The sequence below is a fragment of the Dunckerocampus dactyliophorus genome, chromosome 6, assembly GCF_027744805.1.
Source record: "Dunckerocampus dactyliophorus isolate RoL2022-P2 chromosome 6, RoL_Ddac_1.1, whole genome shotgun sequence".
Taxonomy (NCBI): Eukaryota; Metazoa; Chordata; class Actinopteri; order Syngnathiformes; family Syngnathidae; genus Dunckerocampus; species Dunckerocampus dactyliophorus.
Window position 1 is genome coordinate 24,201,478 of NC_072824.1, and position 25,954 is coordinate 24,227,431.

General features: G+C 40.7%; 2 protein-coding genes across 6 annotated transcripts; one reads left to right on the forward strand and one right to left on the reverse strand.

The window, feature by feature from the left end:
* Positions 1–184: 184 nt before the first annotated feature.
* On the reverse strand, positions 185–7,244 carry LOC129183230 (GTPase IMAP family member 7-like). 2 transcript variants are annotated; one of them, XM_054780246.1, is made up of 3 exons: positions 6,701–7,244; positions 6,465–6,536; positions 185–5,681 (listed from the first exon to the last, which is right to left on the reverse strand). In XM_054780246.1, the coding sequence occupies exons 1-3, from the start codon at positions 6,708–6,710 to the stop codon at positions 4,750–4,752; spliced, it is 1,014 nt and encodes a 337-aa protein (XP_054636221.1). In that variant the 5' UTR covers positions 6,711–7,244; the 3' UTR covers positions 185–4,749. The 2 variants fall into 2 exon arrangements, with proteins under 2 accessions (XP_054636221.1, XP_054636220.1); XM_054780245.1 differs by lacking the exon at positions 6,701–7,244 and having other exon boundaries at positions 6,465–6,664.
* mycbpap (mycbp associated protein) lies at positions 5,602–24,748 on the forward strand. Of its 4 annotated transcripts, none has more exons than XM_054780243.1 (14): positions 5,602–5,719; positions 15,193–15,333; positions 15,454–15,551; positions 15,639–15,822; positions 16,409–16,524; positions 17,501–17,651; positions 18,468–18,586; positions 20,461–20,582; positions 22,442–22,550; positions 22,620–22,812; positions 22,886–23,073; positions 23,270–23,380; positions 23,782–23,877; positions 24,527–24,748. In XM_054780243.1, exons 2-14 carry the CDS (start codon positions 15,240–15,242, stop codon positions 24,638–24,640), a joined length of 1,695 nt encoding a protein of 564 aa, XP_054636218.1. In that variant the 5' UTR covers positions 5,602–5,719; positions 15,193–15,239; the 3' UTR covers positions 24,641–24,748. The 4 variants fall into 4 exon arrangements, with proteins under 4 accessions (XP_054636218.1, XP_054636216.1, XP_054636215.1 ...); XM_054780241.1 differs by lacking the exon at positions 5,602–5,719 and adding an exon at positions 12,662–13,248; XM_054780240.1 differs by lacking the exon at positions 5,602–5,719 and adding an exon at positions 13,606–13,822.
* The last annotated feature ends 1,206 nt before the right edge of the window (positions 24,749–25,954 follow it).

Consider the following 25,954-nt stretch of genomic DNA (forward strand, 5'->3'; position numbering starts at 1 on the left):
CTTAAGGAGGTTAAAGTAGAGCCTCAAAATGCAAAAAGAATAAATGGGAGTGAGACAAAAACGTTTTTGAGTAAGCAATTTATTGCAAAAAACTATTCAACTGAAATGGGCGGAATATCAGCTGATAAAATGTTTAAGACCATAACTAAAAAAAAGAAACCAAAAACCCATAAAATAAAAATGAGAAATACAAATGCAATTTTCAAAAAATGACTCAGTAATGAGTAGCTGTCCCAGCTTGTTAATCACCTCAAAAAATGGTTTGCGCATGCTTGATGCCAGTGTTTCCAGGAGGCTAATGGAAATGTTGCCTCAGGTGGTGAAGATGGCTTCACGGAGGGCATCCACTGTCTGGAACTGATGCCCCTTTTTGTAAACTTCCCTTGCCATCCATCTCCAAATGTTTTCAAATGGATTTCGATCAGGGGAACACTCAGGATGGTCCAAAAGTGTGACGTAATTCTTCTGGAAGAATGGGCATTGTGAGCTGCAGCGTTGTCCTGCTGAAAAACCCAGTTATTACCACACAGACGAGGATCTTCAGTCATGACGGATGCCACTTGCAACATCTCCACAAAGCCAGCTTCCGTTTGACACCCCTGCGCAACCTGAACCTCCATTGTTCCATTGAAGTAAAAAGCACCCAAGATCACGATGGTGCCCCCTTCACTGTGCCGTGTGGAAAACATCTCAGTTGGGATCTCCTTGTCATGCCACTAACATTGGAAGACATCTGGACTGTCAAGGCTAAATTTTTTTCTCCATCCATCCATTTTTGATACCACTTCTCTTTAGGGTTGCGGGGGCATGCTGGAGCCTATCCCAGCTGACTTGCCAGCCAATCGCAGGGAACATATAGACAAACAACCATTCACACTCACACTCATACCTATGGACAATTTAGAGTCGTCAATTAACCTAACATGCATGTTTTTGGAATGTGGGAGGAAACCGGAGTACCCACGCATGCACAGGGAGAACATGCAAACTCCACACAGAGATGCCCAAGGGAGAATCGAACCTTCGAATCTTCCCAATCTCCAGACTGTTACTGTGTTGGCCAACATGCTAACCACGAGACCACCGTGCGGCCACATTTTTTTCTCATCAGTGAATAAAACTTGCTTCCACCTTTCAGTGTCCCATGTTGGTGCTCTCGTGCAAATTCCAAATGAGCAAAAGGAGACGAGTCCTTTGAAGACATTTTCTGTTCTGAAAACCCTTCTCTTGCAGATGCTGTCTAATGGTTATTGGACTGCACTCGGCACCAGTAACAACCACATTTTTGTGACTATTTTGGCTTTTAAAGACTACGGTCTTAAACCTCTGATCGACTGATGAGGCCTATTTCACTTTAATGCTTGTTTGTAATAAATTGCTTCTAATTTTTTTGGCTCACTCCTATTTCTTTCTTTTTCTTTTTCCGTTTCTTTTTTTTTTCTTTTCATTTTGAAGCTCTACTTAGAACCTCCTAAAGAGCCAACAGTGCAAAATGTAAATTCCTGCCATTTTTCAGCTGGTCTTTTGATCAGGCGTGTATTTGATCCCAAACTGAGGCCAGGGATTGCAGTAAATTATTAAGTGCATAGTAAAATTTTGAATGGTATCTGTGAATTTGAAGCAATCCAAATGTTTTCCATCCAAGAAAACACGGACAAGCACAAGGAAAACATGCAAACTCCACACACAGATGTCTGGCCTGAAATTCAAACCCAGAGTAATCTGGCTATGTGGCAGATGTCCCAAACACATGCTGTCGTCAATCGGAGATATGATTTTTACTTGCTAATGTGTAAGCAGGAAAAAATTAGTTTAGGAAAGTTCTAGCAATACCCCTAGATAAGTACAAATAAATGGTCATCTTGCAGAAATACACCTTTTTTTCCACAAATTTGTCTAAATTTGTTAGTGAGCACTTCTCCTTTGTTGAGATAATCCATCCACCTCACAGACTGTTTGGAGCCGGTCGATCCTATGTTGTGATAAAGGATAAAAAGCAAGGCCAAAAGCAAGTATAATAGACGAGTCTGCTCTGGTCATGCTATCTAACATGTGCCACGAGAGGCTTGTACATCTACAATTACATCTAACAATATTTTTGTAGAGTACAAGACGACCCCTCTTTTTCAAGATTGTTTTTTGGAAAAATGCACAAAATCAAAGGCAAAATAAATCTTTTTTTTTTTTTTTTTTTACTGTATATTCATGGTTGTTTTATATTTGTGTCAAAATGGTACTTGGATTCAAGATAAGGTAGTATTTGTAATTGCATTTGTCTTCATTTTAACATTTTCGTGGCTGAAGAAGAGGAATCAACATTTCTAAAGTCTACAACGATAACAGTGCTCCGTTTTGGTAATTAATTTAACACCATCTCTAATATTGTGATCACACTACTAAGTTACATGTAGGTCAAAATGTTACAACTACCCCTCCGTGCAAAATACTGCAATTCTACTTTCGGAAACAATAGCCTTTTTATTAACAGTGTCAATAAACTTTATATTATTACCTTTTTAATGCAGAATTTCTGCTACAGGTCCTGCATTGGATCTCGTTAGATTGTGCAAGGTGTACTTAAAGTTGTGGCTAGTGTGCTTAGATTCATTGATCTAGAGCAGGGGTGTCCAAACTTTTTCCAGCGAGGGCCACATACTGAAAAATGAAAGGATGCAAGGGCCACTTTGATATTTTGTAAACCAACACATTGAGATATGCTAAGAAGCTATATGTAGCTCAAGAAAAAACTGCATTTCACCTTTGTAATATATTTGTAATATAGGTGAAATGCTACTAAAAATGACATTTTTTCTATAATAATATGAGTTTATTCTTGTAAAATTGGCACTTCTGTTCTTCATTTCTGCTAATTTTTTTTTTTTATTTTCCAACTGTTTCATTTCATCCATCATTGTTTCCTCTTGTAAATTTATATGCAATTATGCAATTATATTTTTTTCTTTATTTCAACATTGTTACTGAAATGAGTTTATTCTCATATTTTTTCAAATTAGAAATCGATTTTTTCCTCGTAATATTTTGACTTTACTCTGGTAAAATTTCTGCTGTTGATTTTTTTAAAAATAATTTTCCAAATATTTCAACTTCTTTTCTCCTAATATTTTGACTTTATTTCCATGTTATCAATTTCCCCCCAACCTAAGTTTACAAAAATTGCAACTTTATTCATTGTTTTTTATTTTAAGAAAAATAACTTTAATAATTCAACATCATGCTGCTAATATGACATTTTTCTTCATACTATTACCTAAAAAAAATGCTTCTTGAGAAGTTATGACTTTTTTTCCTCGCTAGATTACAACTCTTCTCTTAATATTTTTGACTTTTGCTTGATTTTCCCATTTTGCTGCTGCTGTTGTTGTTTTTTTTTTAAGTTTCCTTGTTAAATTACATTTTTAGACTGTGCGGCGGGCCAAAAAAATCACAGCCGCGGGCCGCAAATGGCCCCCGGGCCATACTTTGGACACCCCTGATCTAGAGTCTTGGATAAGATTTCCAAAGAGCTATGGCCTCTCTCACAACACACATGCTGGCTCAATCTTTAACAGCTGGAAAATGGTGACATTTCAGGAAAAACATTTTTTGGTTGAGGATACCATGAAAAATGATGTGCTGAGCTAGCAGTGACATCATCGGAGTATAGAGTAAGGTTGCGCCTCAGGATGTTTCCTTTCTTAAATGGCTGGCGTGCAGACATTTCCCATTGTCTCTCATTTCCTTTCGGGAAGTGACCCCGTAATGTTTCTAATTATATAGACAGCGCATGACACCTACAGTAAAAAATACGACTAAAATCATCACTTGGGACTGTTGTGGCACATTTATTCTACTGTAATTAAGAGTCACACTGTTTGTAAATGAATCTCCATGTGGGAATCTCCATAATTAGGCTGCGTATTGGTAGAAAGCCCATCTAATCTGACACTGGAAAAGCTCGAGTCACACAGAACAAACATCAACAAGTGAATCAGCTTAATGTTTACACTTACACACATCAAACCAACAAGAGCTTATCAACCCAAATGCCTACCTCACTCTCAGTGCAACCTAAAATAACACGACAAGTCACACATATGGAAGATGTGTGTATGAGTATACCCTATCGAAATAGACGCTTACACACTAATATACATGCAAAACAATACTATTTCACACTTATACCCCGTAAAGCATGATGGAAAGCTCACACGCACACTTCTCCAACAGGAAGTTACCCAGCATGCCCTGCGGATTATGAAATTAGTATAAAATAGTATTGCTTTGCATGAATAATTAGTGTGTAAGCCTTTATTTTAATACCCACATAGTCTGTGTGGTGCAGTTACATTGTGTGTTCCACATGTGCTACTTTTTGTTAAATTTTTCTTTCACCGTGAGTGAGCGAGGCGTTTGGTTTGATGACCTCCTGTTGGTTTGTGTTAAAGTGTTAAAATAGGCGTTTATATGGTCATCTCAGTTACTTGTTTTCCTGCAAAAAGGTGGGACCAGCTGTATATATTATTATTATTATTAAAAAGTCAGCATCATGCCGTTGGAAGTATAAATGAGAGCATGTTTGTTGTTGGTGCTGCATACTTCTGCGGAAATGGTTTAATTCTGCAAATAGAAGATTCCAAAATGACATAATTCACTGATATAGAGTAAAAACAAATACTGTGTTTGCTGAACGTGCACACTGGGGGTCATATTCTGCAGATGGTACAATATGTCCTTAGCAATGACCTTCATCTATGCAGGAAAATCCGATTTAGCTTTGCATCTCACTCCTTTCCACAAACAAAAAGCAGCTAAGCCACATAACACTCCCAGGAGAAGTGTTGGTGCTCCAAGAGCCAGCGCCACTGTGGTATCTGCCCCCACTGCTATAACCACGCCAGCCAACACCAGCACCACAGCGGCCGCCGATGCCACGCGGACGTTCTTTCTTTTAACCTTGTTCTGCTTTTCCCTCTCCTTCTCTTGCCTCTCTCTCTCTGCATTCCATATTTTTCTCTCCTCCTGCTTCTTCTCTTCCTCCTCTTGTCGCTTCCGCTCCTCCTCCTCTTTCAGCTTGCTTTGCGCTTTCTCATACATTTCATTGGTGTAGTGTTTGCCGCCGTTGTCTTGTATCATTTCTTTGATCATGGTGACAAGCTGCTTGACCTGGACTCGATCGTCTGCGTCGTTGTTGTTGAAGGCATGGTATCTGCGTCCGAATGTAATGGACAGTCTGCGCAGTTCCTTGCACTCCTTCAGGGCGTTGTCAGCTTTGGCCTGGTCTTTGCACGTAAACAGCATGATGGTGTACATGGATGCATCATCGCCAAAGTTATCCTGGATCCACTTCACAGCATTTCTCTCCTCCTCGGTGAACCTCACGCCAAGCCTGATCACTAACAGGAAAGCGTGAGGGCCCGGCACTGACATCTTGACACATTCCTCTATCCTGGACTTCAACTCTTCTTCTGTGATGGCGGTGTCAAACAGGCCTGGCGTGTCAATGACCTGCACTGCTGTCCCATCCACTTCCCCGCTCTGCGTCTCACAGTGTTTGGTCACAGACACGGGGCTGGGATCCTCTCTGAAGGCAGCTCTGCCAAGTATGGTGTTTCCTGTTGCGCTCTTTCCTGATCCAGTTTTTCCCACCAGGACTATTCTCAGGCCTCCAGACAGATCTAGAGCTGGAAAGACGAGATAGATTCATCAATTAAGCTCGAGGGTATGTTTGCATGTTTGTCTGCTGTGAGTGTTCATTTGTGTAGTTAAGGATAGCCACGTTTTATCGCTAACTAACTAAAGAATTAGACTTGAAAAAGTATGATACCCATCTGCTGTGTACTGTGCACTTAAACTTTTGCATTGATCACTTTATTCAACTATTAAATAATCATCAACACACACTGACCAGCCACACCATTACAACTTGCATAGACGAATACAATCCAGTCCAGACAATGATCCTCCGTTTTGACTAACGAAGAGCTGTTGTAGTATTTTGAATCCCACGTTATGTTAAAACAGATTCCAGTTATTAGAAGCACTTCTTTGTACGCTACTGCAAATTACAACTACAATATTAATCATATTATTCAATAAATACCGCTCTAAAAGCGTAAACCAAAACTGAGCATTATTATCATTCAACTCTTGCACTGCAAGTGGTTATAATGTCAGTGAGTGCAGGTTTATTAAAATACACAATTCCGTCATTGTCAAAAAACAAGCTTTTTTAGTCAGCTCATGTAAAGTAAGTATGAGAACGCATATAAGACATATACTTACAGATTAGCTGTTGTGACCGTTAGGTAAGAGTTAATAGCCCATTTTTCAGTCTAGTAATCCCTCAAGCTAATAATTTAAGATAAATAATGCAAGTGTGTTTGAGCATAAAGTCATTAGTTCACGAACTTTTGGCTCACAAGAATTATACTGTCAGACGGAAAACAGACAATGAATGTACATACCATCAAAGTTATTCAGACCACACCCATCAGGTCGAGGTAGAGTTTTCTGCTTCTTTTCCCGCAGAGGTATTGCTGTGATAATAGATAATAACATGGACAGAGAAAGGGAAAACGCCCATAACATCATCATGTTTCTCTGTTGTTCTCTCGCCATTCTCACATTAACTGACGTAACTTGTCTCTTTCAACGTGCAATCAATTCCAATTTCTTATTTAGGATTAAATCCTTGTCTTACCTTCAGCCATTACTTTAAATTTCCAGTTAGCAGGTGGCCAAGTGTCTTATTCCAGGTCTGAATTGAGAATTTATTCAGCTTCTCAACTCAGCTCTCCCATTTGTTTGACTGGGAAATTTCTGGAAGTGCGGGTCCTGCACAGGGTGCTTCCTATTTCCACGTATTGTCTTTACATTGAATCTGAGACTGTGAATCCCCACACCGGCAATCTTAGGCTCTCTGTATACTGAGCTGTTTGGATTATGAAGACAATTATTTTAGAGAAACGAAAGGCAACACTTCAGCAGCATTCCAGCTCTTTCAGTAATTAATATTAGTTGATTTTCCCAGAGCTTTTGCTCGGACAGATTGTTTAAAGAGCAGGGAGGAGACATCACATCCTTTGTTGACATCGCCTTTCCTCAGAAGTGAGACACCTATTTGCATGATTGAGAGAGTCCACCTGATTCATGTTTTTGTACTTAGTTTCTTCTTCTCTTCTTCATGAAAATGAATAATCAGTCAATAACCTTGAGTGACACGCCATGGCCGAGTGGTTAGCATGTCAGCCACACAGTCAGGCGGGTTTGAATCTCCTTTGGGGGCATCTGTGAGTGCATGTGTGGAGTTCGCATGTTCTCCTCGTACATGGGTTCCTCTCACATCCTAAAAACATGCATGTTAAGCTAATTGGAGACTCTAAACTGTCCATCGGTTTGAATGGTTGTTTGTCTGAGTGCCCTGTGACTGACTGAGGACCATTCCAGTGTGTATCCCACCTCTCACCTGAAGACAGGTGGGACAGGCGCCCACTCACCCGCAGGTACAAGCGGGTTTAATTTTCAGTTGCAGCTTCACAATTACTGGCATGTTACATGGAGCATCACTACTGTTTGCTTTATACAACGGAAAGTCCAAAGTCAACCAATGCATTGGTTGACAATCTTTCCATAACATGTCATGTAAAGTGATTCAGTTCATGCCAGACTCGAACTGTTGCCATCATAAGGAGTTTTATGTAACATTTTAATATTCTAAACTGTCATGCAAATATAAATAGAAGTTAGGCACTGTACTGTACATGACAAGTAACTTTTACCCTTGAAGACAGAGCGATACTGCCCTCTTGTGGTACATTTCTGGTATTGCCGGAAAATATATATCCTACTGTATGTGTGTGTACTACATACAGTCGGTACTGGAGGCAGATGCACAGTGGAAGAAACAATTATTTGATCTCCTGCTGATTTTGTTTGCAGTTTTACAAAGACATTAACTGTCTGTAATTTAAACAGACAGGACATCAACAAAAGAATCCAAAAAACACTGCGCGGTTAGAATTTCGGCTTCACTCTTTCACGTTTTTTTTTCCAGAAATATATCAATCAATGAATTGTGCTGTTTTGTGGTTGAATACCGTCTATTATTAGTCAAACAATATGCATATTGAAGCAAATTTTACATATTTTCTGCCTAAATTAATCATTTTCACGCATAAAAATGGCAAAATGAACTAAAATATATATAAGGCATTCAGAAAACGCAATCAAAAAAGCTGTGAATGATATGTAGTATTCTACATAACAGTAATGTAACTGTAATGTTCAATGAGACACACAAACGCCAGACTTGATTGGAACAACACACTTGTAGGGTTGAATTATCTCAGAACAGGTACAATAACCCTAATAAAAACACGGGCTATTGTTTCTACAGTAACCCACGCTAAGCTAAAACTCAACTCTGAACCCCTGACATCATTTCCTGTCCTCCCACCACTCCGCTCCCCCTAGGGAACACATTTATAGCGACACACAAGGGCACAAGTCTTATTTACGCCTTACTGTAAATGGCTTATTTATTCATATTATGTCTACTACATTGGTAATACTACTGTAAAGGTGACTAAAGCGGTGTTAGTGCATGTCTAAAGGGCTCTAATAATGTTAGCAACTGTATTTACAGCTAGAATTTTAGTGATATAGTGACCACTATTGGCTCTATAATTAAAAAATGGAACAAATAAGACATAACAGTCAGTTTGGAGTTCCTTTGAATAGCTCACCTTGCAGGGTAAGGATGGGCATCTTCCATTTGCACATCTCTGTGTGGACTCTGCATGTTTTCTGCATGCATGCATATTTTTTTTTTTTTTTTGTCGTTGAACTTTGGAGGTTCCACTGTGTTATTTTATAGCATTGTAGGACCAGCCAGGACACCTCATGCTGTGTTAGTGACAGCAATAAGTGCAAACATTGCTGACTTGCGTGTAGTTCTAAAAAATGTCATGCTCCTGTGACGCATCTAAGCCATATACTATCCTAAGGTATATTTTTTACCTTTAAGGGCCTACAGTATGTCTGAGTATCTTTGCTGTAATTTGTTGCTGTTGATTTGGATTTAACACAGTGCCCTTCCAACAGTAGGGGGAGTCTAAGAGTTGCACGACCCCTACTATTGCTTGCTGCTGCTATGTTCACTAGAACCACTTTTAAGGTGCGTTCACACTTGTCATTTTTGGTCGAGTTCAAACGAACTCTAGGCCGTTTGCTCTGCTAGAATGGTTTGTTTGGCCAAGTGTGAATGAAGGTAGTCCACCGACCGAGATTGCCTGAGAGATGGGTGCTGTGTGAGTCAAATGTGAACGCAGACCTCACAAACGTATCAAAATATGACATATTTTGATGTCACCAAATGCAAGTGAAACCAGGTGATGTTTAGCAAAACCCAACAGAAAGCTGAGTGAAAATCATCCAAAAATAACAATGAAATGTAAGAAGCGTGAATACAATAAACAAATGTGTTTTGGAGGCTTGAGCCCCATTTGCATATCCATACGCTTTTCTGAAAAGCCAAGTGTGAATGCTAGCTGAACCACACTAAAGTGACCACCAAGTATCTTTTTTTTTTAACTTTTGGCCTGGACTATATGTACAGTATATGCACACGTACTCTGCAGTCGCATCAGCATCATTGTGTGAACCTGGATGACTGAAAATCTTCTGGTTCTCTTCTAACATCAAAAAAATGCAAGTAGAAAATAATTGTAATAATAATAATCTTGTGGAACCATATAGCGAATACAGTGACAATCGGCTAGTGGCAGATGGCAGTCTGTGTGTTTCCGTATGTTCTTGCTCCCTGCTTGTCATTTAGCTGCCCTTTCATGGACCTGCGTGACAAACTGCCTACATCCTTCCAATCATATCTCTGTTGACTGATCTCTCCCGTATGCCGTGAACTAGTGACTAATTACACTGTTGACAAACACAACTGGCCTCACAATGAGGTGACATGCTAACATTTCCACCAGATGTCTGAGGTAACGCAGGCACCCACAATAGCGCAATGACATGAAACCGTCATAAATGTTCTGAGGTGCCTGGGTATTGAAAGTAAGATGATATACAAAAATGGTGATTTAAAGATAATTACATGTAAAATATTGCAATGACATAAGCAGGATGTTGTGTTTCTCTGCCTCCAAGCTCAAAAGGTCAATTTTGGTCTCACCTGAGCACATCACATTCTCACAAGCCTTCTCTGAGTCATTCAGGTGTTCATTAGCAAACGTCAGGCGGGTCTGTCATCTGCCTTCTTCGGCAGGGGGAACTTGCAGGCACTCCAGGATCTCGATACTTTATGGCAAAGTGTGTTACCTATGTTTTTTTAGTGACCGCGGTCCCAACTTCCGCAGCTACAGTCTAAGCTCCTTTCGTGTAATTCTCGGCTGTTCCCTTCACCTTTTTCAGAATCATCCTCAACCCACGAGGTGAGATCTTGAATGGACCTCCAAAGCAAGGGCGAGTGACTGTTTTTCCATTTTTGCTGTGTGTTTTTTTTTGTTTTGTTTTTTTTAGTTTTCTTGTTAAATTATATTTTTAGGATGTGCCGCGAGCCAATAAAAAAAAGGCCGCAAATGGCCCCTGGGCCACACTTTGGACACCTCTGGCCTAAAGGAAAAAGTCATCCATCCATTTTGTCTCATGCTCAAGGTCGCAAGTGAGCTGGAGTCTATCCCAGCTAACTTTAAAGCAAGAGGAGAGGTACACTCTTGGACATGTCACCAGTCAATCACAGAACACATATAAAAAAACAGACATTCACACTCACATTCACACCTATGGACAATTATGGGTCTACAATTATCGTAGAAGAAACTACACTCGCTTGTACATTAAATCACCACATTCCACAGAGTTCCATAACAGTTATCCAAATAGAGCCACGTGAGAACAGAGGCGGAGTAAGGTGTAAAGAATGTGCGTGAGCTAGCAATTCATGACTGTTTTGTGGTGTTAGAAATCTCAATGATTCCATATTGCCAGCAGTGTTTTGTTTTGCTTTTCATGACAGTGTTATTTCACACACAGCCTTTTGCTTGTGGTTAACATCTAAGGCACAGGTGTCAAACACAAGGCCCGGGGGCCAGATGTGGCCCGCCACATCATTTTATGTGGCCCGCGAAACCTCGGGAATAATGCATATCAATAATGCACTTCACCTTTGTCCTTCTAAATGTATTTGATCCGTCATTTTGACAGAAAAATGTTGCTGCATGCAATTCTTCTGAACGCCAGTATTGTCTAATCATGCAGCAAGATATTCCACGCATTTTTCAAAAATGAATACTTGAATGCCTGCTTGTCACCATGAATTTCTCACTTTACTTCTCATTTCAAAGCAAGTTATCCATCAATTTGTTAGTACTAATATAATAATCTAATGCATGGGCAATTGTGTAATAATATCATGAGGTTGTATTCATATTTATTTTCATATATACTGACAGTTACAAGTGGCCCTCTAAGGGCAGCCGTAACTGCGATGTGGCCCTCAATGAAAATGAGTTTGACACCCCTGATCTAAGGTATTTTGAAACAAAGCTGATGAAATTAATGTCATCATTTAATAAATTAGGTTTTGTTGTTAAAGCCTGACAGAATATTCTGAAAATGTACACGCAGGGCTGTCCAAAGTACTGCCATTTTTGTATTGGCCCTCTGCATGCTGTAAAAATTAAATGAATTAATTCTTAATAAGACATATTATTAGATGTAAAACTAATTTGCTTTGTCACACAAAGCTAATATGTGGATGTTTTGTTGAGATAGGTTAACTTATATTGACCTACTGTACATTGGATTGGTTTTAGCATCTTTGATGTACAAAATGCAGCCTTTAGTTTTTCTGTAAGCGGCCCACACAGGACACACACACACACACACACACACACACACACAGTCATGCATACATACACAAGTAGAGAAAGGTGTGGGTGATGAGCAGTTGACTTTTGATTTCTGTGGGATTGATGCAAGAGATTTCTGGCAAGCACGGCGGCATGGTGGTTGCCACGCCTGCCTCGCAGTGAGGAGATCCTCTGTGTGGAGTTTGCATGCACATGTGCATGTCCTCCGATTTCCTCCCACATCCCAAAAACATGCATGTTAGGCTAAGTGGAGACTCTAAATTGTCCATTGGTGTGAATGTGTGATTGCTTGTTTGTGATTGGTGTAATCCGCCTGACTGGGATAGGCTCCAGCTCACTAATGGGGACAAGTGGTACAGAAAATGAATGGATGGACTCCATCACTTCACACACACACAAGGAAAGAGAGTAATGTGTGGGTGCTGAGAAGTAGACATTTGAATGCACAGTCGGTTATGCAACTGTCATCACAGTCAAATAACTGACTCAACATCCTCTCACAGTCTCCATGACACACACACACAGGATGGGTTTGAAATCAAGAGTTGATGAGACGACCACTGAGGGGACTATTAATAAGATTTATTTCAATATCATACAGTATGAAGTGCAATATTTACAGAATTCCATTATTGTCTGTTCGGTTTTTTTCATTAAATAAAGTAAGACACCAAAGCATTAGATTCACACTGCCAGTATCAGTCTCTCATTGAATGTGACATCTTTCTTGTGTTTTGCCGCCCTTTTGCGCACTTTGTGTGCTAATGACATGTCGCAGATCCGCGCTAAAGCTCGGCCTGCGGGCCAGTGGATACAGGACTCCACAAGCATCAACTTGTCCAGGCGACTGGACGCGGATGCGCCCCGTGCGCATTGCCTGATAACTACGGAGAGACACTTTGCGGTGCTGTGACGGCCGCGTCTCAGCCGGAAGTCCACCACGCTTCGCCAAAGCCTCGAAGACTTTATCTAGATTGGTGCTGTCCTTTGCAGACGTTTCAAAGTAGGCACAGTTGTCACCGAGAGCTTGGAGTACCTCCGCCGTTGAGACATCTCTCTCAGACTGCAGGAGATCCACTTTGTTAGCGCACACCACCAAGGCGAGTTCAGAGCGTTTTCTGAGTTTGGATTTGGCTGCCAGGATCTCCTGTCTGAGGGCGCAGACCTCTTCGAAAGAGCTTCTGTCATCCAGACTAAAGACCAGCAGGAAAATGTCCCCTGAAGCAACAATTACACATTTAATTTATATCTCACACTTTCCACCATGCCAAAAATAAAGGTACGCACCTGTAAGGATGGATAATCGCCGCTTGGCTGGGAAGTCCCTCTCCCTTGATGCATCCAGGATGTCAATTTGGTAAGTCTCCCCGCGGATACGGAACAGTTTACGGACAAAATCCTCGGATGTGGGCTTGTATTCCTCCACAAATCCATCTCGGAGGTATCGTCGCAGGATGGAAGTCTTACCGACCCGTGGCGCGCCAAGAACCACGATGCGCTTACAGTTCTGCGGCTTGGTGGAGAACAAGTGCTCCTGTCGGGGTACTTCACCTATTTGGCGACGCCAATTTTGGCCGTGGAGAACCAGAGCTGCCAGCTGGTCCAGAGGGGATCTCGTGCACGGATTGGTACAATGAGTGAATTCCCTCATGGCTGCATCTGGATCCGTCTTCTTCTTGTCCTGTTTCCACTGAGTCGTGGTCACTCTGAGGATGCCCACTTTGATCCCCGACGAGTTTAGGTGTTGCGATGCGTTTTTGTACGCCAGCAGGACTTTCGAGGACACGGAGCTCTGCGCCCCTCGATTGCCAAGAAGCTGGGGGCAATGCAAGGAGGAGCATCTGTCTTTGTGCGGGATGGAGGTGGTCTGTGCAGCAGTAGAGATGCTCCCAACTTCCATCGTGTTCTGATGAGTGTTGTGCGAAACTGTGGTGAGTGGTTGAGTGTCCATACATAGACGATCCTAGACCACGTGGTCTGATCTGCGTCATCCAGATTGACCTATCACTTCTATGAGGACATCAAGGCCCTTTGGTTAATGCTATCATTCTAGAATCGTTATTTCTTCCGCTATAGTCATTATGTTGATATTTGTATTTTAATTTTAAACATAAATGTTTAGTCAAAATGCACTCTATTTCTCCATAATATGTGAACTGATCTTTCACAATGACTTACAAATATATACCGCCCATCATATAATGTCGGTAAAATATTTTTCTAACATGTTTACTTTTATAATATATTGTCTGTGCAACCTCACTAACAATGTTATTGTTTTACTGTTCTGGCACTACTTCCTCTATATTCAAATTCTTATAATAACAAGATATTGTTCTTTGGCAAGCGCCACGTTCGTTTATTAATGCATGTGCATAAATATATAGCCACAGTAGGCTATCGGCTACAAGTAAATGTATTACGTGTCATTTCAAATTGGCTGACGTATTTAAAATCTGTTTTGTTAGTGTAAGTGTGCTTTGCAGTGTGAAAATCTAGCGTCGCTGCAATGCTAAGCATTACGGTAAGTGTTTGCATTGGTTGCTAGGCGCCGACTGCCTGACAAAAAAGTTGGCGTGAAAGAGGTACGTAACTGTTGCCCTTGTTCTTGTATTTTGTTTTTATGAGTGATGAAATTAACTATTCAAGGAGATTCCAAGTGAGTGTTTATCAAATCAGTAATATTTATTTAATTGTGGTTACAGGTCCACTCGATATCCCCATAAAGCTAAAAAGCTAAACAGTGGCAGGACACAATGACGTCATTAATACAAGTACTATGACAGAGTCATCATAGACATAGATAAACGCCGCATCGACCACTGAGCCTTTCGTCAACGACACCGCCATATTGGATGTGTCATGGCAGCGCTATAAATCCATCCATCCATTTTCTATGCCATTTTCTAAGTCCTGCGGGTATGCTGGAGCATATCCTAGTTGACTTTGGGCGAGAGGCGAGGTACACCCTGGACTCGTTGCCAGTCAATCGCAGGGGACATATAGACAAACAACCATTCACACTCACATTCATACCTCTGGACAATTTTAGAGTCGCCAATTAACCTAAAATGCATGTTTTTGGAATGTGGGAGGAAACCGGAGTACCCTGAGAAAACCCACGCGCGCACGGGGAGAACATGCAAACTCCATACAGAGATGCCCAACGGAGATTCAAACCTAGATATGACTGTGTGGCCAACATGCTAACCGTGTGTGTGTGTGTGTGTGTGTGTGTGTGTAGTTGTTGGGAAACATACTCCTCTGACACACTTTTTAACTGATGTTATTGCCATTGCAGAATACTACATCAAAGCCAGCCACCAAAGACCACAAAAAACAGCGTTCATGGCCCATGTGCTCAAAAATCAGTCAAAGGATATGAGCAAAAATGCTCATCCGGGAACTCTGCGCCTTGGATCTCAACCCCTGGCTCATACAGGTGTGTTCTTGTTGTTCTTTAACGATGACATGCTTCTCAGTGGTCATGTATGTCATTGATCTAGAAATTGTATTCGTGGAGCTTAACATCATGTTGTTTTTTGTAAATCTTTGGCTTTAGGATCTGAGTTTGATGATGGAAGGATGCTTCTTCCACACAGCATCCTGGGTAGTTTGGATGACTTTAGAAAGTATCTGGTGATGAGAGGAGAGACAGAGGTGAATTCTGAAAATAAATGTTCTTTTTGTCTGCATGCACCATTCCCAAACTATCCATCTAAGCACTGAATTACTTCTTTGGTCCAGTTGGTGAAGCAAGTACCAAATTCCCAAAGAGACCCTCCATCACAGGTGCTTAGGAAGAATCCTTCTGAAGAGGCTCAGAACAAGCAAGACATTTCTTTAGGTCACAGAAACTTTCAGGCAAAGGCCCTGCAAAATTGGGATGCATATATAAGACAGCGAAGGCGGCAGCAGAACATGTTATCTGGTGAGTTTGCGTATCAAGACACAGTCTATTTGGAAGTCATATTTTCAAAGCATAATTAATGCTGCAAGAGATTAAAAAAAATTAATCTAAAACTAATTAATCTCTTTAATTTCACTTAAAAATTGCTGAGAAAAGCCCTCACTTTGAGTTATTTTCATTAATTAATGCAGTCCTAGCGTTTTACCTTCCGCTGTATTTGAAACTATTATGACAATTGATGCTATAATTTGAAAAAAACATAATACTACACAGATGCAGCCACTGAAAATTCACATTTCTTAAAAACTTACACAGACAACAACCGGCAATCAATTGTTATTATTCAAGAACACTCTAATATCAAACACCTAAATACCAATATGGAAAGCTACTAAAGGCACTTATGTCAACTCTAATGGAGCCCTGCACTCTGGCAGGGGCTCTCAAACCCACATTCACAAGTCCCCGCTAAATGAGAGTTAAGTTCAGCAGTGAGCTGTCACCTTGTTCAGCACGGCCCTTTTGAGGCATCAGGCACTGCCCAACTAGCTGGCGTTCGTTGCACTTATGTGTTTTTCTGCATTGTGCTGGTTGCATCTCTGTCAAGGCCGGCTCCAAAGGCCAGTGGAGAACTTACTGATGAACCGAGATTACAGTTTCAAAGAAATCCAGGAGCAGAGAGAACTTCTAAGACGGGTCATGCCACTCATCCAGTCAGGATATGTATGAGCCTGTGTCATGTTTTCTTCTTTAGTATTATAACCTCTAAAGCAGGGATTCTCAACTGGCGGGTGGGGACCGAAAAGTGGGTCGCAGAGTTTTCAGTGGGTCACCGGTCTGGCCAAAAATGTCTCCATGTCCCTGAACGCATCTTGCCTCTGTGCTATTTGCTTACTACGCCACCAAGAGGTGCGTGCCATGTTTATGGCCGACTTGGCCAAGCTTGAGCAGGAGGGGAAGAACATCGAGTGTGAACTTAACGTGCCACCCAATCCGACACGCCGTTAGATCGCCTTTACATCAGATGGAGAAGAGAGCGTTATAAATATGAGACGAGGGTATCACCGCCCCAGCTCAGGTTGTGATGCGTGGGAAATTCCGCCCACAATGGAGACTTGCATGTACAGTTTCAGGCCCAGTTCGATCTATTGACGCAGGCAGAGGGATAGTCTACAGAAGAAATGGACCTCCTCTTATTATTAAACGTACCTGCTGAGTTAATAAGAAAATAAATAAATAAATAAATTTGTATATTTGGAAGTGTACTTTTTGCTTATCTGAGGAGTTGGATCATAGCTTGATTTTCTTAAAGATGTTTCACCTCATCCAGGTCCAAGTCCAGGTGCTGTCATTCAACTCCTCAGATATTCCATGTACAGAAAACCCTTGTGCACACTTTTTTGTTGAAAACATTTTTGAATTTGTGGATAAAAATGTATTGTTCCTGAGCAGGAAGAGGACAGGATATAATGCTTCCAACACATTGGAAAGTAAGCACCCTCTGCAAACTTGTTGCAAACAGGCCGTTTCAATATAAGATATTTCAGAAGTTTTTGTTGAAAAATATCTTCAATTTTGGTCTCCGCTTGTCATTGAGGAGCAATGTAAGGCCCGGAGCCAAACCAGTTGAGAACCGCTGCTCTAAAGCTTTGCTGTCATTGTCTTGACACGATCGTCACTCTGCTGTGTTTTGCCATAGGGCCACCGTGTGGGAAGTGAATTTTGGAGTCTCCCCCAGCACTATGGGGATGAAATAAGTGGCATCAGAGCCACACTGACGCAGACAGAACGAGGCAAACAGAAACCTGTCACACTTATCAGACAACCACGCAGCATACTCCAGGAATCAGGTATACTCAAACACGCATAACCAGACCCTTCAGTTTCGTGGTGCTTACTTTGCGCTGTTTTTAAAAATAAAGACAAGGCATGCTCTCAGATGAACTAAAAAAAAAAAGACTGTTAAATGATGTTTCCGATCACTTTAACTAGATGTGATGGAAAGTGTTCAGAAACTGTTTGAAAGTGAGTTTGGCCCTCGGAGAGAAATTACATTCTGCGCTCATTGGTTTTTCATGAGGAAACCACCCATCACAGTGTTTCCTACAGGACTGCAGTTAGATGACACCAATGTCTAATATGCATCACTGCCACATGACACATAACTCTAGCCATAGTGGAGATTTTCAAAAAATCAGACACTGTTTGTGTGTGGACGGGTAAAACTGAGCTTTTTGCTTTGTGTAATAAAAAATTTGCGACATTAGCTCATGTTTTTAAACCTTATTGAACAATAGAACATGAAGTTATTGATTTACGGGTGTTGTTTAATTTTGTCCAGCGGCTTACAACACGCTTTACAACACGCACGGGCAATTAAAAAAACATTGATGATGTTTCCTGGGGTCCATGGAAATGTGTGCTGATTTTAAAAACAATGTACATGTCATTGTACATCTAATATCGCACTATATTGATGAACAGATGCGTTGTAATGCACGACCAAGTCAGTTGTGTTAATGTGCATATGAGGTTTTTAAAGTAGAGTTGTAATGACAAGCTACATAGACCCATTATAGTGTGTTTGTCCCAAGGCAAAATGTTCCAAAGACTCTCAATAAAGAACACAGGTATTTATTTTTCTAATCCTTCTGGCCAATGCTTAGGAATCGCTTGTGCTGAGATGCTGCGTCCAGCCTCACAGATTTGGGACCCAAATACGAACCTGCATCGCCATCGTCACATCATTAAAGATCTTCTACGCGGCATAGACATCAACAAAACGGTAATGCGAACTCAATTTATGACTAAACTTCACTTTACACAATATGTTCCTGAATGCAAATGATGAGTAGTGATTGTACACTTTATTAGCTACGACATATATAGGAACTAAATCAGAGCAGCAATATACAGTATTAGCAACAACTCTCAATACTATATATTACAGTATATGTTAAAGCGTATCATTCTTCTATGTAGAGGCAAAATATTTCAGCTGCAGTTGTACCTTTGGTCTGAGCAGCCTGTAGTGTTTCAATTTTTTTGTAGCTTTGTGCAGCTTCTCAATTTTTAGATTTACTGGTGGTAGAGGCAATCTTGGGATCCTATTGCTCTCAGTTTTATGTTCTCTAATTGATCTTTCAAATATAACATACAACATTGTTACAATATAACATACTATAACATCATTTTATTTTAATAATTTTTTAAAAAATATTCTTCGGGGACCACAATGAAACTCAGGGCCGTTTCTTGCTATAGGCGAACTAAGCAACTGCCGAGGGCCCCCAAGCCAACAGGGGGCCCTAAAGCTGCATGTTCTCCTCATCTGAAGAGAATGAAAATGTCCTGTCTTTGTCTGTAGCTATCTCATGTGTTTATTGCATCTCTTGTATGCTTTGTCCTACTGTGATCTGGGTTGTCCAGTTGCCCTGGTTTGTGTCCACGCTAACCGTTTTTAAGCGCCGTGTCTGATTTGGGTGCTGCGTTCAGGTGCGCTGTGAAGCAAACACCACAAATGCTTGTGGGTTCAGACAGGGACTTTGGTAATCTTAATTTTCACTTTTAATACAAATGTACAGTCATTTTGGTGGCTTAGATTGCTTAGATTTGATTTTGTGTGTTTGTTTGCTCTGTCTTGCTTTGCGTGAATTGTTTTTGTAGGTTAATTTGTGGATTTTTCTTTTGCACGCACCTAGAAATGGCCCTGATGATATTAACCACAATAATGTTATAGAGGCATAATGTCTGAATTGAATAGTTATAAAAATACTAAGAGTTGAAACAAATATTCTTTGACCATTTGCCGGTCGGAGACCCCTGATATAGTGTATCCTAGTCCTCAGCAAGGTGCCAACAAAATGAGTCAGGGATGTACAAAATGTCAAAAAAAATTTTGAAGTGAAATTGGCCATGTAATAAAGTGTCATTGTGGCCTATGAGCAGAGGTGATTCTAGAGTCTTTTTGGGTACTAAGCCGTAATTCACAGGGAGCCCCTCTGCATAGCGCCACTGCTGCAGAAGTTCAAAATTTGTCAGCCCCCGGTCGCCCGCAACAGTTGCCTGCCTTGCCTGGTGACAAGCAGCGCCCCTGCCTGTGAGGTATCAGAACAAAAGGTCCATTATTAATGTTCTACTTTGCAATGATTATATCAGCATGGGCAGCCAGACAGGCTAATTTATTCATACTCTGTCCTTTTCAATTACCTTTACGGATGACATAAGCAAAAATGACAGCAAGGTGTTATGCTGTTGTGTGTGTTATGGTGTCATGCTGTTGCCTAATATGTTAATTTTGGGTGTGAAGGTCCTTCTTGCAGACCACACACTGTCAGAGGATGAAGTCAGATGAAAGCAAAGCAGAAAGAAAGCAAGTATTTGGATTGGCATTTAAAATCCCACATTAAAGTCACCACTGTCTGTCTGCCCAATTACTGTTCAAATAAAAATCAGTTACTATAAATTACACTGCACAACAAATTGTTTCACTTACCTAAATACAGTGAAGGTGCACCTGGATGAATGCATTATAGGCCTACTGTCAGACGGACGGTTTCAAAAGATGAATTTTATGGACACACTTTACTAGGTGCATTTGTGACTTACTCGTGTAGGTTGTGTAATAATGATGACCAGAATGTGCCACTTTAATTTTAGGACTTTAGCAGACTGGAGGTCATTGGCTCAAGCAAACCAGCTGCCAAAATGTGCCCCAGCCCCTTGTTGGAGGAGGTGGCGGTGGAGAACAAGCAGAGCTGCAAGATTGAAACTGAGAATGTGTAAGAAACATGATCCTACTGATATCTCTCAATGTAATAAGTTGACAATGCTGTTCTTTTAAAAGGAAGTTGTCATTTCATCAAAGTTGCATTTATTCTGTAGTTGCAGTGAAGAAACGTTTTGTTTCACTCTACCTACAGTTGTAAAGAGTGCTTAACGAGCATACATCAGATGTAAAATACTTTTGATGACAAAATTGACCCAGGTCAATTGTGTTGGATATTAAATTACTGACATGTTTTCTTAGCTTTCTTTTTGTGGTCAGAAGCTAAAGAAGCTCAGTCAATGAATGCGCATGCTAAATATGTACAAAACACAACAGGAGAAGTGCGCACCAAAGCAGGGGGATCGGAGATGCTGCTGTTGTCATTACAAGTCAATGTAGAAGCTAATTTGAAGTTGTTTTATTTTGTATTATTTTATATTGTTGTTATTGTTATTTATTTATTTAAAATGGGACAATGCATATTCATTGACATGAGGACATTAAAATTCCACATTTAAATATGCTAGATTTAGCCACAAAAGCTAATTTTCATCTGCAGTCCCATGACAGGTTGATGTAAAAGCATGACAGCACAACATATCTTATATGCAGGACATATAAAACAATCAGCAATTAAAACATACTTTTGCAGAAAGGTACTAAAAACAGTTTTACAATGAGTACAGAGACAAACATAATTCCCATTCCATTTTCTTCTGCTTATCCGGGTTTGGGTGGCGGGCGCAGTAGTCTCAGTTGGGAAGTCCAGACTTCCCGGTCTCCGGCCACCTCTTCCAGTTCCGCCAGGAGGACACCAAGGCGTTCCCGGGACAGCTGTAAGACATAATCCCTCCAGCATGTACAAGGGCTGCCTCGGGGCCTTCTCCCAGCTGGGCATGCCCGGAACACCTTACCAGGAAGGTGTCCGGGAGGCATCCAGACTAGATGCCCGAGCCACCTCAACTGGCTCCTCTCGATGTAAAGGAGCAGGGGTGCTACTCTGAGCCCCTCCCGGATGACCAAGCTTCTCACCCCATCTCTTAGCCACCCTACGGAGGAAACTAATTTCAGCCGCTTGTATCCGCAATCTCGTTCTTTCTGTCACAACCCAAAGCTCATGACCATACGAGGGTGTGGGAACATAGATCGACAGGTAAATTGAAAGCTTTGCCTTCCGGCTCTCTTCACCATGATTGTCCGATACAGCAACGGCATGACTGCAGACGCTGCGCCGATCCACCCGTCAACCTCACACTTCAACCTTCCCTCGCTTGTGAACAAGACCCCGAGATACTTGAACTCCTCCACCTGGAGCAAGACCCCACTCCCAACCCGGAGGGTGCAATCCACCCTTTTCTGACTGAGAACCAATTTGTGATTTTAAAAATAAAGGGTTTGTATGTTCTCTGTATGATGTGAGATTTTTTAATCTATTATGATCATTTATTTTCATTCACCCTTTCAATGTCCACTCCGGTCTATTTGTATTTGGTCATACGTATCCTTTCTGCTATTACCAAATAGCAATATTACCAGTCTTGTCACACTGGTCATATTAAAAAATAATAATAAAACTAATTCAATATTCATTCGTTGTATTTGTCAAATGCGTGTTACATTGTTAAAATGGCATTTTATTTGGGAGACACTGAACAGTGCTTATGACTCAAAAATTTCAAGCCTATGACTTCGTACTTGACTCGACCTGTCTTGTCCTGACTTGAGAAATGACTTGGACTTGTACGTCTTTACTTGAGACTTGAGATTAAAGACGTGGGACTGAGTTGAGACTTGCAAAACACTGACTTGCTCCCGTTTATGCCCACCACCTACCACCCTTCTCAGTGTTTGTTGTTTAATTTTCCTCCACAGTGATCCGTCGACACATTGTGATGATGATCAGTCTGATTTATCAGTCATTCCTGCTTTGATGTTTGCCGGGCAGCTTGCCAGCTGGACTGGAAACTCTCCTAGTCAGCAGGTACATTAAGGTTTTGCATTATTTGAGTATTGTGGTATCACCTTCATATCTTGTTTTTTTCTTGACCAGGGAGAGGTAAGAATCAACACAACAGTAATATTTGAGGCTCTTGTCGGCGAACAGGTCTCGTCTCAACTTAAAATACACAATGTGGGCAGCACAGCCATCCTCTTCAGCTGGCAGAAGCTTCCAATCCCACAGAGTTTCTCAAACCTACAATCACAATCAAACAGCCCACACTTCTACTTCAACACCTCTTCTGGTATAGACGCCAACACAACCATTATACGCTGCTTGTCTCTGTGTGTCATAACTTACGCTTTTTAATTCTCCAGGCGTCATCTATCCAGGTGGCACCCAGCAGATTGAGTTTATATTTAAGTCAGAGAGACCGGGCCTCCTAACTGAACGTTGGCAGCTCAACACCCACCCTTTACTGCTGCAAGGAGCCTCCATTCAGGTCACACTCAAAGGGGTGTCACTGTACCAGGACACAACTGAAAAACAGAGGGAATTCATACAGGTATGGCATACTGTCAAGAAAAAAAGCACCTCATATCTTCACAGGTATAGTGTGGGAGCATAGAGTCGCGCTGTACATTGGAGTCCATGAATTAGCTTTGTAGTAGACGTTGATGGGCCGAGAAACTGACTCATTCTCTGCCCCTTTTCCTGACAGTGTTTACTTTAATCTGACATTTTTTGTTGGATGTTCACAGCAAAAGTTGGAAGAGACAGTAAGTCAGGAAATTTGCCAAATGATAATGTACGATGTGCTTCGGGGGATCCGGACTCCAGTGAGATGCAACTCTCCTGCAGAGCCATTCAAGGTAAACAAGCAGCCATTCCGCCTGAACCTTCCCCTGAGTCATTCCATATTTAGCTTCATATATACTTTAATAGTGCATAACTGATAATATCTTCAACTTGTCCCAGTTGCTTCTACACTATAAAAGGACTGATGTCGCATGTTACCTAACTGGGTCGATTGAGAGGTTGATTAAATTGTATCAAGCCAATGTAGGACATTACTGTCATTCTCCTGTCCATTCTTATGTCCTGTCCGACAGGAAAGTCTGTCATGGAAAGGGACATTTTAATGTAGCCAAACATCATCAATCCTATAGCGGTATAGAAAATGGATGGATGGATGTTTGTTTTTGCATACACGTTAAATAAATGTGTTACATTTATCCAGGGCGAATAATGTTTTATCCATCCCTTGATTTAGTTTCAGTACCTTGATCAGTCGGAAGAGGAGCTAAAGAAGCTTTTGCAAGAAATGAATCCAGAACGCATTTGGCAGCCCTCTGAGTCACCTACACAGGTACAATGTTGATGATGTGCTGCAATTAATCTGTGAGATTTAACTTTTAGTAATGCGTTTAAGATTGTGCTTTCTTAGAGCAATGAAACTGAGCCATTACTAAGATGAATACTTTATTTGTGGTGACTTACTTTTCACCTCATGAGAAACACCGTTAGATGTGATGGGTCCGTTACACCTTTATTTATAATAGAAAATATACTGAGGAACACAGTCATGCATATGTGACTACATACGCTTCTGAGTGTGCTTCTCCTCTATGTAATGGCTGAGTCACAGGTAAGTTATGACTTACTGCTCATGAGGGAAGACCATGGTAAGATCAGACTTCTGTGAAAAAACTGCCCTGCCCACCGGGTTGTTGCTCAACCTCCCCCAGGGCAGGGCAGGACGGAAATATACACTATGTAATACAATACATATAATACATATATATGTATATATATAAAAATATATAAAATAAATATATATATATATATATATATATATATATATATATATAATCAGTATACCTTGTCCTTATTTTAGAAAATGGCATGTCTTTAATAAACTGTTTGGAAGACAAAGGTTGATTATCAATTACCTTGGACGGTTTCCTCATTTAAGCAGTTTGTAACAGTTCTGTATTCTGTCAATCTTTACTTGTCAGGACGAACCTCAGGTGGATGACCAAATGGACAGCCTGCGTGTGTCAGTGGATAAGTTCAATGATGGTGATGACCAAGACACCTACTGCGATGACACAATAGACACAGACGACTGAATGTACTGTACAAGTTGCAACATTAGGTACACCAACTTAAAAGAAATTCAAGACAAGAACTGTAAGAACTTGTTATGGATATCTTGTTATTGATATGGATATCTTGTTACAAAGATAATAAATAATATTATTTACGGTACTCACAAGACATTCATTTTAATGTTTATTAGTATAGTTTGAACTGGTTTGCAAATTGTCCTGCTTTATCTTTCAATGAAAACTGAGCAATATTTTCTTTGTGAAGGCAGAATTTAATACAGCTTTTGTAATGGAAATTATTGTGTGAATATAACACAATATGACAGACCCAAGCCTTCACACCAATATTCTTGTGCAGTAATTTTAAACTTCTTAATAGTAAAACCATTTCAAATAACTGATATCCCTGCTTTTTCCTCAGTCCAATCACTAATGGGTTCAAAAGTATTTTACATTTTTCTACAATAGGATCAAAGTTGAGTTAATGGAGAGGATGCCTGAAAATGTGGCAGAACATCAGAACATTTGTACTTATTAGTCATTACTATCCTGCCCATAGCCTTTTTCATTGTATCTGTGCATTGCTATGATATTTGTGAGCAGGCAGGAGAATCGGGAACATTCTCGGTGGGGCACGTCACTTTGGGGACGGCCGAAAAAAAAACACTGACGCGAAAGATGTTGACGCAATACATGAGATACTGTACTGTGAGAGGTTTCCCACCCTCTCAAACAGAGTTGGTTGCGTCCGTATAGCTTGGGTTTTCCAATTAGTTACATTCCCGGCAAACAGCTATACGAATCAGTGATGATGGACAAAAGGAAGATGCTAGAAGACGTTGAAAAGGCCATCACTGCAACCGCTATTCAGCCGGGGATGCGCCATTGGGACACTGCCAAATGTTCTACGTACAGAACTTTTTTTTTGTACAAATCAGACAATTAACTGATGATTAGCATTGAGCAGCAGAGGTAGGGATATGCGGCTGGCCCCAAAGTAAAGAAAAAATAGACAAATCTTTTTTTTTCCTATTTTCTGGGGCCCCCTGCTAGTCATGGGCCCAAATCATTATTTTCTTCCTGTATTTTCGTCCCTGTATAGGCAAGCTAGATTTCAAATTTCTCCTCTTCTCCTCCTCTATTTGTGTAGCCTTGGACCAGAAAATAAGTCCATATATGAGGAGGCCATGACTAGATAAGGGTTCTGTATAAGAATATAAGAGTAAAGAATATTAAGTTAGGGTTAGGGTTAGGGTTTCAGATCTGAACACAACATGTAGTTTTTAAATGAAACTTGTTATTATTAAGGGAGAAAAAAAACTAAAAACGTACATG